Source organism: Pavona decussata, unplaced genomic scaffold, assembly GCF_977016875.1.
Source record: "Pavona decussata unplaced genomic scaffold, jaPavDecu1.1 SCAFFOLD_242, whole genome shotgun sequence".
Lineage (NCBI taxonomy): Eukaryota > Metazoa > Cnidaria > Anthozoa > Scleractinia > Agariciidae > Pavona > Pavona decussata.
Window position 1 is genome coordinate 202,285 of NW_028145647.1, and position 14,476 is coordinate 216,760.

The 14,476-nt window shown below is 38.4% G+C and overlaps 2 protein-coding genes across 2 annotated transcripts; both read left to right on the forward strand.

Moving 5' to 3' along the window:
- The first annotated feature begins 1,134 nt into the window (after positions 1 to 1,134).
- Positions 1,135 to 2,204, forward strand: LOC146457489 (histamine N-methyltransferase-like). Its single transcript, XM_085091915.1, has one exon. It carries the CDS (start codon positions 1,284 to 1,286, stop codon positions 2,202 to 2,204), a length of 921 nt encoding a protein of 306 aa, XP_084948041.1. The 5' UTR covers positions 1,135 to 1,283.
- Positions 2,205 to 5,071: 2,867 nt separating this feature from the next.
- Positions 5,072 to 5,992, forward strand: LOC146457490 (histamine N-methyltransferase-like). The gene has a single exon (XM_085091916.1). The coding sequence runs from the start codon at positions 5,072 to 5,074 to the stop codon at positions 5,990 to 5,992; it is 921 nt and encodes a 306-aa protein (XP_084948042.1).
- The last annotated feature ends 8,484 nt before the right edge of the window (positions 5,993 to 14,476 follow it).

Sequence of the window (14,476 nt, forward strand, 5' to 3'; positions counted from 1 at the left end):
CTATTGTTATCCCTATTGTTTCCTTTGAACAATGACTGTATGCATAATTAATGTTGGGGCTGTGCGGAAATCTTGCCGAAAAAATTCTCGTGGGTCATGCTCGTGAGAGATCCCTTCTTCACTGCTGCGCTGGCTGGAACTAAGCAAGAAAAGAGTGTTTTGCTCGAACTCGATATCTTTAGCCCTGCTATACCCTCGTGCACGTGCCTGCGTGCATTGAGTCCCAAGGAATATTTTATTTTCACGTATTTTAGTTTCGCATAACATTACAGGTGTTATGAATGGCTTTGTATCTGTTTGTCGTTCTGTTTTCTTGATGAAAACAACTCACTGACAGTACGTAACCAGAATATAATCAGCGCTGACGGTAAGGTTTGTAATCCATCACTCGTAACAATCACGAGAATCTTCGGTATATATCAGATTGCTGTTATCTCACGGTATCATTAACAGCTAATGAAATCGATTGATAACTGGGTAACTACCAAAAAGTCATCATGTTCTGCAATCAACGATATCGAACTCCAACAGGTAATCAGCCATTCAATTCAAAGTTAATGCTAACATCGCCCTAAGCATTCCGCGTTACGCTCTAAAGAGCGTCTTGCTGGAATATAATTTCTGATGAAAATCAGTAGCTTGAGTCTGTGGAAAACAAATTAAATAATTACACGCTCTTGTAGAGGAATAATTTTTAATGTTATGTTGTTCACGGAAAGTTTATAACCAAGAATAAATTAAAAGACAAATATATGTCTTTTCATTGCGTGCCACATAATGAGCTGTAACTTGTTGAACAGCTCTTTTGCTCATATAAACTTCTGAATGTAGCTTAGTAACGCCCACAAAAAACCATAAAACACCCCAAATATTAAATTTCTCAAGTTAGTCCAGTGACGGTCAGTGAGTTTTTAAAAAGTCGTGGCCTAACAATCTAGTTAATCGATGGACATGTTATGAAACCTTGCGATGTTCAAAGTTGATAATGATAGCGCCGCTGTCTAGGTTGGAAGGGCCGCCGACTGTGCCCAGTCCTTTGTTTAAACATTCGACTCTACAGTTGAATATCTTACAAGAGCGCTTCTATTGGCCGGTTGCTCCAACCAATTTCAAAATCTATTTATTGCGGTTTGTGCACGGTTATGGCCGAAAATGATAACAAAAACATATAACAAAGAAAGTTGTTTGGCTTCATAACCATTCTCTTATATTAACTTTGCCTTAGACAAAGGAGAGACGTTCTACTTAAACAGGCTTCATTCGTCCCTCGACACAGAGCGGCCATGCCTTCTAGTCATACTCGTCTTCTCTCTTCGCAGCCTGATGCTTATTCGCGGGCGTTTCAGCGATTTTTAGCATCGTGTGACCAGGAAGGTGCTATTTTAAAATGCATTCAGGAACACATCATGCCAATTATCACAGATTATATCCCCATCCTTCAAGAAAACGGTTCGCCATTTCGTGTTCTCAGCGTCGGAAGCGGAGAGGGCGAAAACGATCTCAATATTCTAAAAGCATTGAACGATTTACTTTCTAAACAAGGCGAAGCCGTGACACCTTCATTGGTGAACCGGGTCATTGAACCAGATGTGACAAGACTGAACGCATTTCGCTCCAATGCTGAAGTCTACATGAAACACTCCATGAGACGATCAAGGGTAGGCTTTGAATGGCTGCCGATGACTTTCCAAGAATACGCCAAACAGAAGAAGGAAGATGACACCGTGAAAATGAACCTCGTTCATTTCATACAAAGCATCTATTACGTGGATGAAGAAGAGGCGCTTGTTCACTGCTATGAGAAAGAGCTTGGGACGAAGGGAGTTATCTTCTGCATCTCTGAAATGAGAGAGAGCGTTATGATCAAGTTCAAAGAAACATTTCCCAATGAGTGCGTGGCTCTGTACCCAAACAAGGACGCCATTACTGTGGCAAAGGAGAAAGGATGGAAATATTTTGTATGCCCTGGTGATTCTAACTACCTCGATATCACAGCCATTTTTGATGGCTCATCAAGCGAAGGGAACGAACTCTTCGATTTCATGTCGAATATGATAAATGTTCGAGGAAACGAAGAGAAAGAGACTGTTGAGAAAATGCTTCGCTTTTGGAAGAAGGAATCGTTTTTAAGCAAAGATGGAAAAAGAATTGCAGAAATCAGGGACAGAGCAGTGATCATTATAAAAGGTGACAGTGAAAATTGAGATAGATAGAGCATAACTCATCCTCTCTTGATAGAGCGAGCAGCTTGATATGTATGTCACTCAAACGTGTTAGGTTTGAAACGCCCTTTTCCTTCTTACTCTGCACGAATATTCTGGTAATTACAAATGGTTCTTAGGTTAGTTAAACGTGTTCAAGCGGTATTATGCGTAAGTTAGGAATTTGCAGTTTCATGCCATTCACTGATAAGTTTACTGTTAGGCCGGTGACGTTAACCCAAGAACACACGTTTTGGGTAACGCCCTAAGCATATGCACGTACCCACATGCTATATAAGTAAGTAATCTTTATGTATACACGGTAAAAATTCACCAGGTGTTAAAAAGTACAGAAGTAAAAAAGTTTAAAGGTTTAAATTCTAAAAAAAAGTACAGAAAAATAAGGGACTCGCAACAAATACTAGATAAAATATGAGCGGGAGATCTGTATGGGCGTTTACTACGACGAGCCGAAAGCGAGCCATTGTAAAGCCCATAAAGATCGGACGCGAATATTTTATCGTACTTGTGAAATGAAGCAATGAATTAAATGTGTTGTATTTTGCATTTTAATCAGTAGAGATGTGTATCAAAAGTGAATAAATACTATTTAGCTGAGCAGGAGTTTGTATGAAAAGTTAATTCTACTGTTTAATAAATTCATTAATTTGTATTGGGTTAACAAAGGTGTACATGTGACTTATTTTCTCCCTATTGATTGGTCATAACTTTTATGAATAATTAACGTACTTTAAAAGCCTCGCTGTATATAAGCTATCTGGCGTTACTGTGCTACGATCAAAGGATCTGCTACCCTCTATCCACAAGTGTACTTTGCTACAATTAGGTGCGAGTCGTCAACCAAAGTAACTTTTGTATTTTCATTTTTATTAGTTATATGTGATGTGTGATTTTATATTAAAACAGGACGTAACGTCAGTTTTCAAGGGCATCATGCTGGAGTCAATTACACAAGATTTATAATTGTCACGTGACTGTCACTGGCTCACGCCATCCGTGACGATGGTATCAATACCGTCTACAAATTTATTCGTAGTTCTCTTTTTCTGCTCACGTAATCCTCTCAAACAAACTAAATCTCAATACATGAAAGGTTCATAAACAAAATCACAATATGGTGACCCTTAGTGAACCAGTTGTTTTGTATATACGGTGCTTCGAAAATGACCGAAAACGCGGCTACCGATGATTGCGTTTATGGGAAATACTGTCGCTTTTTTAAGTCACGTTTGCGTAGACGCGTTCGCGTAGTTTCTTTTTGCTGTCCGTTTTAAGTGAACTAGGATTGAAATTTTCTCTTATATCCTTGCTCGAAATGCTGAAACTTTTACAAGTAAAATCGTTGGTTCTTATTTCTTAGATTCAGCGTTAAGCCTCCAGTTTAACATTAAAGAAATAGATTTGGGCGCCAAACAGAGCCATTTTACTGTTACGTAATAGGCCTTGTCACGGTTTTCGACGCCATTTTGACGAGTAGGCAAACAGTGTTTGTATGGAAATCCGATGTCAAATAATTTTCATAAAACATCGCTACGGAAAAATTCATGAATTGGAAACTTTTGGCCCTAGGAAAAGGATTTTAAGAAAAAATATTGGACGGATGTAGCTGTACAGAAAGCGTTCAGTAGTGTTTTGAACTTTCCATACATTTCCCTGTATTTTTTTTTCCGCGAACTATTTTTAGTAGCAGTTCACGGCTGGTTCGCTATACAGAAAGATGTGTGGAACAGTCAAAACTCAATGAGATGCTTTCTAGCACTGCTACATTCCTCAGTTATTTTCTGTTAAATCCTTTGCATAGTGACTAAAGTTTCCAATTCATTAATTTTACAGAAGCGATGTTTTATGAAAATTAAATGACATATGATTTCATACAAACACTTATTTTAAGACGTGTTTGCTTACTCGTCAAAATGGCGTCGAAAAAAGTGATAACGATTACGTAATAGGATAATGAACACGTGCAGTTCTCGTGTTAGATTTCCTTGCACATGTATTGCTATCTCAATCGGTTATTATTTCCGCAATAAAAGCGCTTGAACAGAAAAACATAAGACTGTTCATTTCGGGGGAAAACAAAGAAAGCCGCACACACGCAATCACGCGAAGCAGTGATTATTGAAAAAGCCATCAAATGCATTTATCCGTTGTTCCTATTTAATGAACAATGGCTCCGCTCTGGGACTAACACAAAAAAATCCATAATATCAATGAACTTTTACCCTTAACATATTACTCTCGACTCTCGACTTCCAACAATTACCCACTCTTTTTAATGTTATATGTTGTCTACCAAAGTGTATAACCAATAACAAATTAAATGATAAATTTGTCTCTATCATTGCGTGGACATAATGAGTTGAAAATTGTTAAAACGCACTTTTGCTCATGTAAACTTCTGAATGTAGCTTATTAGTCACGCCCACAAAACACATGAAACACCCGAAATATTATATTTCTCCAGTTACTCCAGTGACGGTCAGTGAGCCAGTTTTTAAAAGTCGAGGCCTCAGGACATAGTTAAGTGATGGACTTGTTATCAAATCTTGCGATGTTGATACGGCAAAAGCGCCGCTGTTTAGGTTGGAAGGGCCGCCGACTGTGCACAAACCTTTGTTTTAACGTTCAAACTACAGCTGAATATTTTAACAGGAGCGTTTCTATTGGCCAGTTCAGTGCTCCAATAAATTTCCAATTTATTAATTGTCTTTGTGCACGGTTTAGGCCGTATATGCTAACAAAACGTGAAACAAACAAAACTTGTTTACCTTCCTAACCAACTTTGCCTCAGGCTAAGGCGAGGTGTTCTACTTAAACATGCTTCATCCGTCCCTCGACACAGAAAGGCCATGGCTTCTAGTCATACTCGTTTTCTCTCTTCGCAGCCTGATGCTTATTCGCGGGCGTTTCAGCGATTTTTAGCATCGTGTGACCAGGAAGGTGCTATTTTAAAATGCATTCAGGGACACATCATGCCAATTATCGCAAATAACATCCCCATCCTTCAAGAAAACGGTTCGCCATTTCGTGTTCTCAGCGTCGGAAGCGGGGAGGGCGAAAATGATATCAATATTCTAAAAGCATTAAACGAGTTACTTTCTAAACAAGGCCAAGCTGTGACACCTTCATTGGTAAACCGCGTCATTGAACCAGATGTGACAAGACTGAACGCATTTCACTCCAATGCTGAAGTCTACATGAAACATTCCATGGGACGATCAAGGGTAGGCTTTGAATGGCTGCCGATGACTTTCCAAGAATACGCCAAACAGAAGAAGGAAGATGACACCGTGAAAATGAATCTCGTTCATTTCATACAAAGCATCTATTATGTGGATGAAGAAGAGGCGCTTGTTCACTGCTATGAGAAAGAGCTTGGGACGAAGGGAGCTATCTTTTGCATCTCTGAAATGAAAGAGAGCGTTATGATCAAGTTCAAAGAAACATTTCCCAATGAGTGCGTGGCTCTGTACCCAAACAAGGACGCCATTACCGTGGCAAAGGAGAAAGGATGGAAATATTTTGTATGCCCTGGTGATTCTAACTACCTCGATATCACAGCCATTTTTGATGGTTCATCAAGCGAAGGGAACGAACTCTTCGATTTCATGGCGAATATGATAAATGTTCGAGAAAACGAAGAGAAAGAGACTGTTGAGAAAATGCTTCGCTTTTGGAAGAAGGAATCGTTTTTAAGCAAAGATGGAAAAAGAATTGCCGAAATCAGGGACAGAGCAGTGATCATTTTAAAAGGTCACAGTGAAAATTGAGATAGATAGAGCATAACTCATCCTCTCTTGATAGAGTGAGTAGCTTGATATATTGGTCACTCAAACGTGTAAGTTTTGAAACGCCCTTTTTTTCCTTACTCTGCGCGAATATTCTAGTAATTACAAATGTTCAAGCGGTATTACGCGTAAGTTAGGAATTTGCAGTTTCATGCTCATTCACTGGTAAATTTACTGTTAGGGCGGTAACGTCAAGCCAAGAACACACGTTTTGGGTAACGCCCTAAGCATATGCACGTACCCACATGCTATATAAGTAAGTAATCTTTAAGTAAGTAATCTTTATTTATACACGGTAAAAATTCACCAGGTAGTAAAAAGTACAGAAGTACAAAAATATAAGGGTTTTAGTTGTACAAAGCAAGTACAGAAATATAAGGGACTCGCAACAAGTACTAGATAACATATGAGCGGGAGATCTGTATGGGCGTTTACTATGTCGAGCCAAAGGCGAGCCATTGTAAAGCCCATAAAGATCGGACGGAAATATTTTATCGTACTTGTGAAATGAAGCAATGAATTGAATGTGTTGTGTTTTGCATTTTAAACAGTAGAGATGTGTATCAAAAGTTAATGAATACTAATTAGCTGAGCAGGAGTTTGTATCAAAAGTTAATTCTACTGTTTAATAAATTCATTAATTTGCTTTGGGGTTTACAGAGGTGTACATGTGACTTAAATTCTACCTATTGATTGGTCGTAACTTTTATGAATAATTAATGTATTTTACAAGCCTCTTTACATAACCTATCTCGCAAGTACCGTGCTACGATCACAGGATCCGTTACGGGCTATCTACAAGTGTACTTTGTTACCTTTTAGGTGTGAGTCATCAGCCAAAGTAACTTCTGTATTTTCATTTTTATTAGTTTTGTATGATGTGTTTTTATGCTACAACAGAACTTAACGTCAAATTTTAAGGGCATCAATTCATGCTGGAATCAATTACACAAGATTCATAATTGTCACGATACTATCACTGTCTGACGCCATCCGTGACGACAAATGTAGTAGTTCTCTCTCTGCTCGAGTAATCTTCTCAAACAAACAACATTTAAATACATGAAAGGTTCTTAAACAAAGTGATAATATAATGACCTTTCGTGAACCAGTTGTTTTGTATATACGAGGCTTCGAAAATGACCGAAAACGCGTCTAGCGATGAGTGCGTTATGGGAAATATGTGGATTTTTCAAGTCATGTATGCGAAGCCGCGTTCACGTAGTTTCTCTTAATTGCTGTCCGTTTTAAGTGAATTAGGATTGAAATTTTCCCTTATATCCTAGCTCAAAATGCCAGAAATTTCACAAGTAAAATCGTTGGTTGTTATTTCTTAGATTTAGCGTTTAGCCCCCAGTTTAACATGGAAGAAATGGATTTGAGCGCCAAACAGAGCCATTTTACTAGGCCTTGTCACGGTTTTCGACGCCATTTTGACCAGTAGGCAAAACAGTGTTTGTATGGAAATCCGATGTCAAATAATTTTCCTAAAACATCGCTTCGGAAAAATTCCTGAATTGGAAACTTTTGGCACTAAGAAAAGGATTTTAAGAGAAAAAATTGGAGGGATCTAGCTGTACCATAAAGCGTCCAGTCGTGTTTTGAACTTTCCATGCATTTCCCTGTACTTTTTTTCCGCGAACTATTTTTAGTAGCAGTTCATGTCTGGTTCGCTATACAGACAAATGTGTGGAAATGTCAAAACGCAACTAGATGCCTTCTAACTCAGCTACATTCCTCAGTTATTTTCTGTAAAATCCTTTGTATGGTGACTTAAGTTTCCAATTCATGAACTTTACAGAAGCGATGTTTTATGAAAATTATTTGACATGGGATTTCATACAAACACTGTTGTTTCAAGACGTGTTTGCCTACTCGTCAAGATGGCGTCGAATAATAAAACAATGAACACGTGCAGTTCTCGTGATAGATTTCCCTGCACATGTATTGCTATCTCAATCGGTTATCAGTTCAATAAAAGCGCTTGAACAGAGAACATAAGACTGTTAATTCATGGGAAAACAAAGAAAGCCGCACACATGCAATCACGCGAAGCATTGATTATTGAAAAATGCCATCAAATTTATTTATCCGTTGTTCCTATTTAATGACCAATGGCTCCTCTTTTGGACTAACACAAAAAAATCCATTATATCAATGAACTTTTACCCTTGACATGTTACTCTCGACTCTCGACTTCCAACAATCACCAAGACTCTTTTTAATGTTATGTTGTTCACCAAAGTTTATAACCAACAACAAATTAAATTACAAATTTGTGTCTCTTCATTGCGTGTACATAATGAGTTGTAACTTGTTCAACCGCACTTAAACCTCCAGTTTAATTTGGAAAAAATGGATTGGGCGCCAAACGGAACCATTTTACTGTTACGTAATAGGCCTTATCACGGTTTTCGACGCCATTTTGACGAGTAGGCAAACACGACGTCTTGAAATAACAGTATTTGTATGGAAATCCGATGTCAAATAATTTTCGTAAAACATCGCTTCTGAAAAATTCATGAATTGGAAACTTTTGATACTACGAAAAAAAATCCATAATATCAATGAACTATTACTCTTGGCATGTTACTGTCGACTATCGACAATTATCCAGACTCTTTTTAATGTTATGTTGTTCACCAAAGTTTATAACCAAGAACAAATTAAATGACAAATGTGTGTCTTTTCATTGCGTGTACATAATCAGCTGTAACTTGTTGAACCGCACTTTTGCTCATGTAAACTTCTGAATGTAGCTTAGTAACGCCCACAAAAAAACATGAACACCAGTTACTCCAGCTGTGACGGTAAAAGAGCCGGTTTTTAAAAGTCGTGGCCTCAGGACATAGTTAATTGATGTGGACTTGTTATGAAACCTTGCTTTCTTCAAAGTTGATAAGGATAGCGCCGCTGTTTAGGTTGGAAGGGCCGCCGACTGTGCACAATCCTTTGTTTTGACGTTCACACTACAGCTGAATATATTAACAGGAGCGTTTCTATTGGCCAGTTCAGTGCTCCCATTAATTTCAAAATCTATTAATTGTGTTTGTGCATGGTTTAGGCCGTAAATGCTAACGAAACATGAAACAAACAAACTAGTTTACCTTTATAACCATTCCCATTTATTAACTTTGCCTCAGGCAAAGGAGAGGTGTTCTACTTAAACATGCTTAATCCGTCCCTCGACACAGAAAGGCCATGGCTTCTAGTCATACTCGTTTTCTCTCTTCGCAGCCTGATGCTTATTCGCGGGCGTTTCAGCGATTTTTAGCATCGTGTGACCAGGAAGGTGCTATTTCAAAATGCATTCAGGGACACATCATGCCAATTATCACAAATAACATCCCCGTCCTTCAAGAAAACGGTTCGCCATTTCGTGTTCTCAGCGTCGGAAGCGGAGAGGGCGAAAACGATCTCAATATTCTATAACATTGAACGAGTTACTTTCTAAACAAGGCCAAGCTGTGACACCTTCACTGGTGAACCGCGTCATTGAACCAGATGTGACAAGACTGAACGCATTTCGCTCCAATGCTGAAGTCTACATGAAATATTCCATGGGACGATCAAGGGTAGGCTTTGAATGGCTGCCGATGACTTTCCAAGAATACGCCAAACAGAAGAAGGAAGATGACACCGTGAAAATGAATCTCGTTCATTTCATACAAAGCATCTATTATGTGGATGAAGAAGAGGCGCTTGTTCACTGCTATGAGAAAGAGCTTGGGACGAAGGGAGCTATCTTTTGCATCTCTGAAATGAAAGAGAGCGTTATGATCAAGTTCAAAGAAACATTTCCCAATGAGTGCGTGGCTCTGTACCCAAACAAGGACGCCATTACCGTGGCAAAGGAGAAAGGATGGAAATATTTTATATGCCCTGGTGATTCTAACTACCTCGATATCACAGCCATTTTTGATGGTTCATCAAGCGAAGGGAACGAACTCTTCGATTTCATGGCGAATATGATAAATGTTCGAGAAAACGAAGAGAAAGAGACTGTTGAGAAAATGCTTCGCTTTTGGAAGAAGGAATCGTTTTTAAGCGAAGATGGAAAAAGAATTGCAGAAATCAGGGACAGAGCAGTGATCATTTTAAAAGATCACAGTGAAAATTGAGATAGATAGAGCATAACTCATCCTCTCTTGATAGAGCTAGCAGCTTGTTATATTGGTCACTCAAACGTGTTAGTTTTGAAACGCCCTTTTTTTCCTTACTCTGCGCGAATATTCTAGTAATAACAACTCGTTCTTAAATTAGTTAAACGTGTTGAAGCGGTATTATGCGTTAGTTAGGAATTTGCAGTTTCATGCTCATTAACTGATAAATACTCTTAGAGCGGTAACTGTAAGCCAAGAACACACGTTTTGGGTAACGCCCTAAGCATATGCACGCACCCACATGTTATATAAGGGACTTGCAACAAGAACTAGATGAAGTATGAGCGGGAAATCTGTATGGGCGTTTACAATGACGAGCCGAATTGGAGGTGAGCCATTGTAATGCCCATAAAGATCGGACGCGAATATTTTTTCGTACTTGTGAAATGAAGCAATGAATTGAATGTGTTGTGTTTTGCGTTTTAATCAGTAGAGATGTGCATCAAAAGTTAATGAATACTAATCAGCTGAGCAGGAGTGTGTATCGAAAGTTAATTCTACTGTTTAATAAATTCATTGAATTGGGGTTGACAGAGGTCTACATGTGACTTAAATTCTACCTGTTGATTGGTCATAGGCTATCTCGCATGTACAAGGATCCGCTACCAGCTATCTACAGATGTACTTTGCTACCTTTAGGTGCGAATCGTCAACCAAACTAACTTTTGTATTTTCATTTTAATTAGTTTTTTATAACGTATTTTTATGTTACAACAGAACGTAGCGTCAGTTTTAAAGGCATCATGCTGGAATTCACAATTGTCACGTTACTATCACTGTCTTACGTCATCTGTGTCGATGGTATCAATACCGTCTACAAATTTATTCGTAGTTCTCTCTCTGCTCGAGTAATCTTCTCAAACAAACAAAATTTAAATACATGAAAGGTTCATAAACAAAATCATAATATAATGACCCTTAGTTAACAGTTGTTTTGCTTATATGAGGCCTCGAAAATGACCGAAATAGCGGTTGGCGATGACCGCATTCTTTGAAATATTTTGATTGTTTTTTCTTAGGTTTAGCGTTTAGCCTCCAGTTTAATATGGAACAAATGGATTCGGGCGCCAAACGGAGCCATTTTACTGTTACGTAATAGGCCTTATCACGGTTTTCGACGCCATTTTGACGAGTAGGCCAACACGTTTTGAAATATCAGTATTTCTATGGAAATCCGATGTCAAATAACTTTCGTAAAACATCGTTTCCAGTAAATATTCATGAATTGGAAACTTTTGATACAAGGAAAAGAATTTTAAGAAAACAAATTGGAGGGATGTAGCTGTACCAGAAAGCATCCAGTCGTGTTTTGAACCTCCCATGCATTTCCCTGAATTTTTTCCCCGCTAACTCTTTTTAGTAACTGTTCATGGCGGGTTCGCGCGTTATACAGACAAACGTATGGAAATATCAAAACGCAACTAGATGCTTTCTGGCACAGCTATATTCCTCAGTTAATTTCTGTAAAATCCATTTCATAGTGCCTAAAGTTTCCAATTCATGAATTTTTCAGAAGCGATGTTTTTGAAAATTATTTGACATCGGATTTTCATATAAACACTGTTATTAAAAACTGGATCATTGTATAATGCAATTCTAGGATTTTGATTGGCTTAGCGGCCATGGTATATGAGCCATTATAACATGCCGGAGAAGTAGCGACCATAAATTGTTTTCTGGTTGCTCTTGAATAAGATATCAGCAAGGCCTACCAATATTACTTGATTGGCTTCAATAAAACAATTATTCCACTCGCGCTTGTTTGATATGAGACGAATTGTAGCCTACTCGGCGCTACGCGCCTCGTTGGCTATCGATCATCTCATATCCAACGCGCGCTCGTGGAATAATTGTTAATTATTTCAAGACGTGTTTGCCTACTCGTCAAAATGGCGTCGAAAACTGTGATAAGGCCTATGTAATAGGACACTGAACACGTGCAGTTTTCGTGATAGATTTCCCTGCAAATGTATTGCTATCTCAATGGATTATCAGTTCAATAAATGCGCTTGAACAGAGAACATAAGACTCACTGTCTGTTCATTCAGGGGAAAACAAAGAAAGCCGCACACATGCAATCACGCAAACTAGCTGATTATTGAAAAATGCCATCAAATGTATTTATCCTTTGTATCGATTTAATGACCAATGGCTTCTCTCTTGGACTAACACAAAAAAATCCCTGGCATAATATCAATGAACCTGTATTCATACCCTTGACATGTTACTCTCACCTCTCGACATGCGTGTTACTCTGCACTCCCAACAATTACCCAGACTCTTTTTAATGTTATGTTGTTCACCAAAGTTTATAAACGAGAGCAAAACATTTAAAAATGACAAATGTGTGTCTCTTCATTGCGTCTACATGATGAGTTGTAACTTGTTGAACCGCACTTTTGCTCATGTAGCTTACTCGGTAACGCCAACAAAAAAAACATGAAGCACCCCAAATATTAAATTTCCCCAGTTAGTCCATGCAGTGACGGTCAGTGAGTTTTTAAAAAGTCGTGGCCTTAGGACATAGTTAATTGATGGACTTGTTATGAAACCCTGCTATCCTCAAAGTTGATAAGGATAGCCAAGTCCAAGCAACAACCGTGGACGATAATCCTGCTGGTATACGTTGGATCAATTGTAGATCTGATCGGCTTTAAAAAATACAAATGATAAAAGAAGCAGAGACCGATACAACGTAGAATTACGGTTTAAAGGTTACTATATTTCGGCTGGCCAAACCAGCCTTCTTCAGGTATAATGAAAATTTACATTGGGACACACGCTTATATAGCTGACAAATATTTGCGCAATAGCGGAACTACGTAAAACTAAATTGATTGACAGTAAATATGAAGCAAATGAAACAATAGTAACAAAAAATAAAAAATAATAAAAGGAAAAAGCTAGTACATTTCTTCGCGAATATTAAGGCCATGTGGAGAGAGTGTTCTGCCTTTTGAGATTAGCGCCGCTGTTTAGGTTGGAAGGGCCGCCGACTGTGCACAATCCATTGTTTTAACGTTCACACTACAGCTGAATATTTTAATAGGAGCGTTTCTATTGGCTAGTTCAGTGCTCCAACAAATTTCAAAATCTATTAGTTGTGTTTGTGCACGATTTAGGCCGAAAACGCTAACAAAAACATGTAACAAATAAGCTTCTTTCGCTTCAAAATATTAAAATATTAATTTTCCCTCAGGAAAAGGAGAGGTGTTCTACTTAAACATGCTTAATCCGTCCCTCGACACAGAAAGGCCATGGCTTCTAGTCATACTCGTCTTCTCTCTTCGCAGCCTGATGCTTATTCGCGGGCGTTTCAGCGATTTTTAGCATCATGTGACCAGGAAGGTGCTATTTTAAAATGCATTCAGGGACACATCATGCCAATTATCACAGATTACATCCCCGTCCTTCTAGAAAACGGTTCGCCAATTCGTCATGTATCGTGTTCTCAGCGTCGGAAGCGGGGAGGGCGAAAACGATATCAATATTCTAAAAGCATTGAACGAGTTACTTTCTAAACAAGAAGCTGTTTTCAGCTTATACTCGGGCCATATTTGACTGCGTGGTGCGTAAGCTTACAATCTTTTAGCAGTGATAACCTCCAGCATCGTTAATTCCGCCAAATAGATAGATACAGAGATATAGTGAGGCAATAAGTAACCACCAGATAGAATTGCATTTCTTGCAGTCAATGAAATACAGGTGAAAACGACATTTGTCATACGAATGCTTTTTATAATCCCCTGGCTTTAATCCTTACGTTTTCACGTTTCGTTTAGAGACAGAAACCATTTGTACGGTCCTGATATGTATGTGACGCCGGGTCAATGACGGATCGTAATTTCCAGTATGATCTAGAGTAACGTCACGCATCACGCGTACGTTATCCTTGTACGTTTTTCAATGTTTCGCTGTTTATATTTTTAAATGAAATTCAGAGGAAAGCATTTGTTATTCATCTTTCATTTGAAGACAGAAACCGTTTCTACATTGATTGTTTTTCTATCGTAAACGTGAGAAATCTTTATCTATCTTGGCCCGCGGGGTCATAGACTGATTTAGTTGCCAAATTTTCGGTTAAACAAAACTAACCTTGAGGAACTAAAAAAAGCTAAGTAAAGAAAAAACGATAAAAACCTTTCGAATTTTTTATGTGCTAGTAATGAAAAGATGAAATATGAATGGTTGAAAAACTTGGAAAGTTAAAAGATGCACAAACGACACTATAAAAATAGACATATAAACAGATTAAGTTTCTTCGCGTCTGTTCATCGCATAAAGTTTAAGAGTCTTCGCCTTG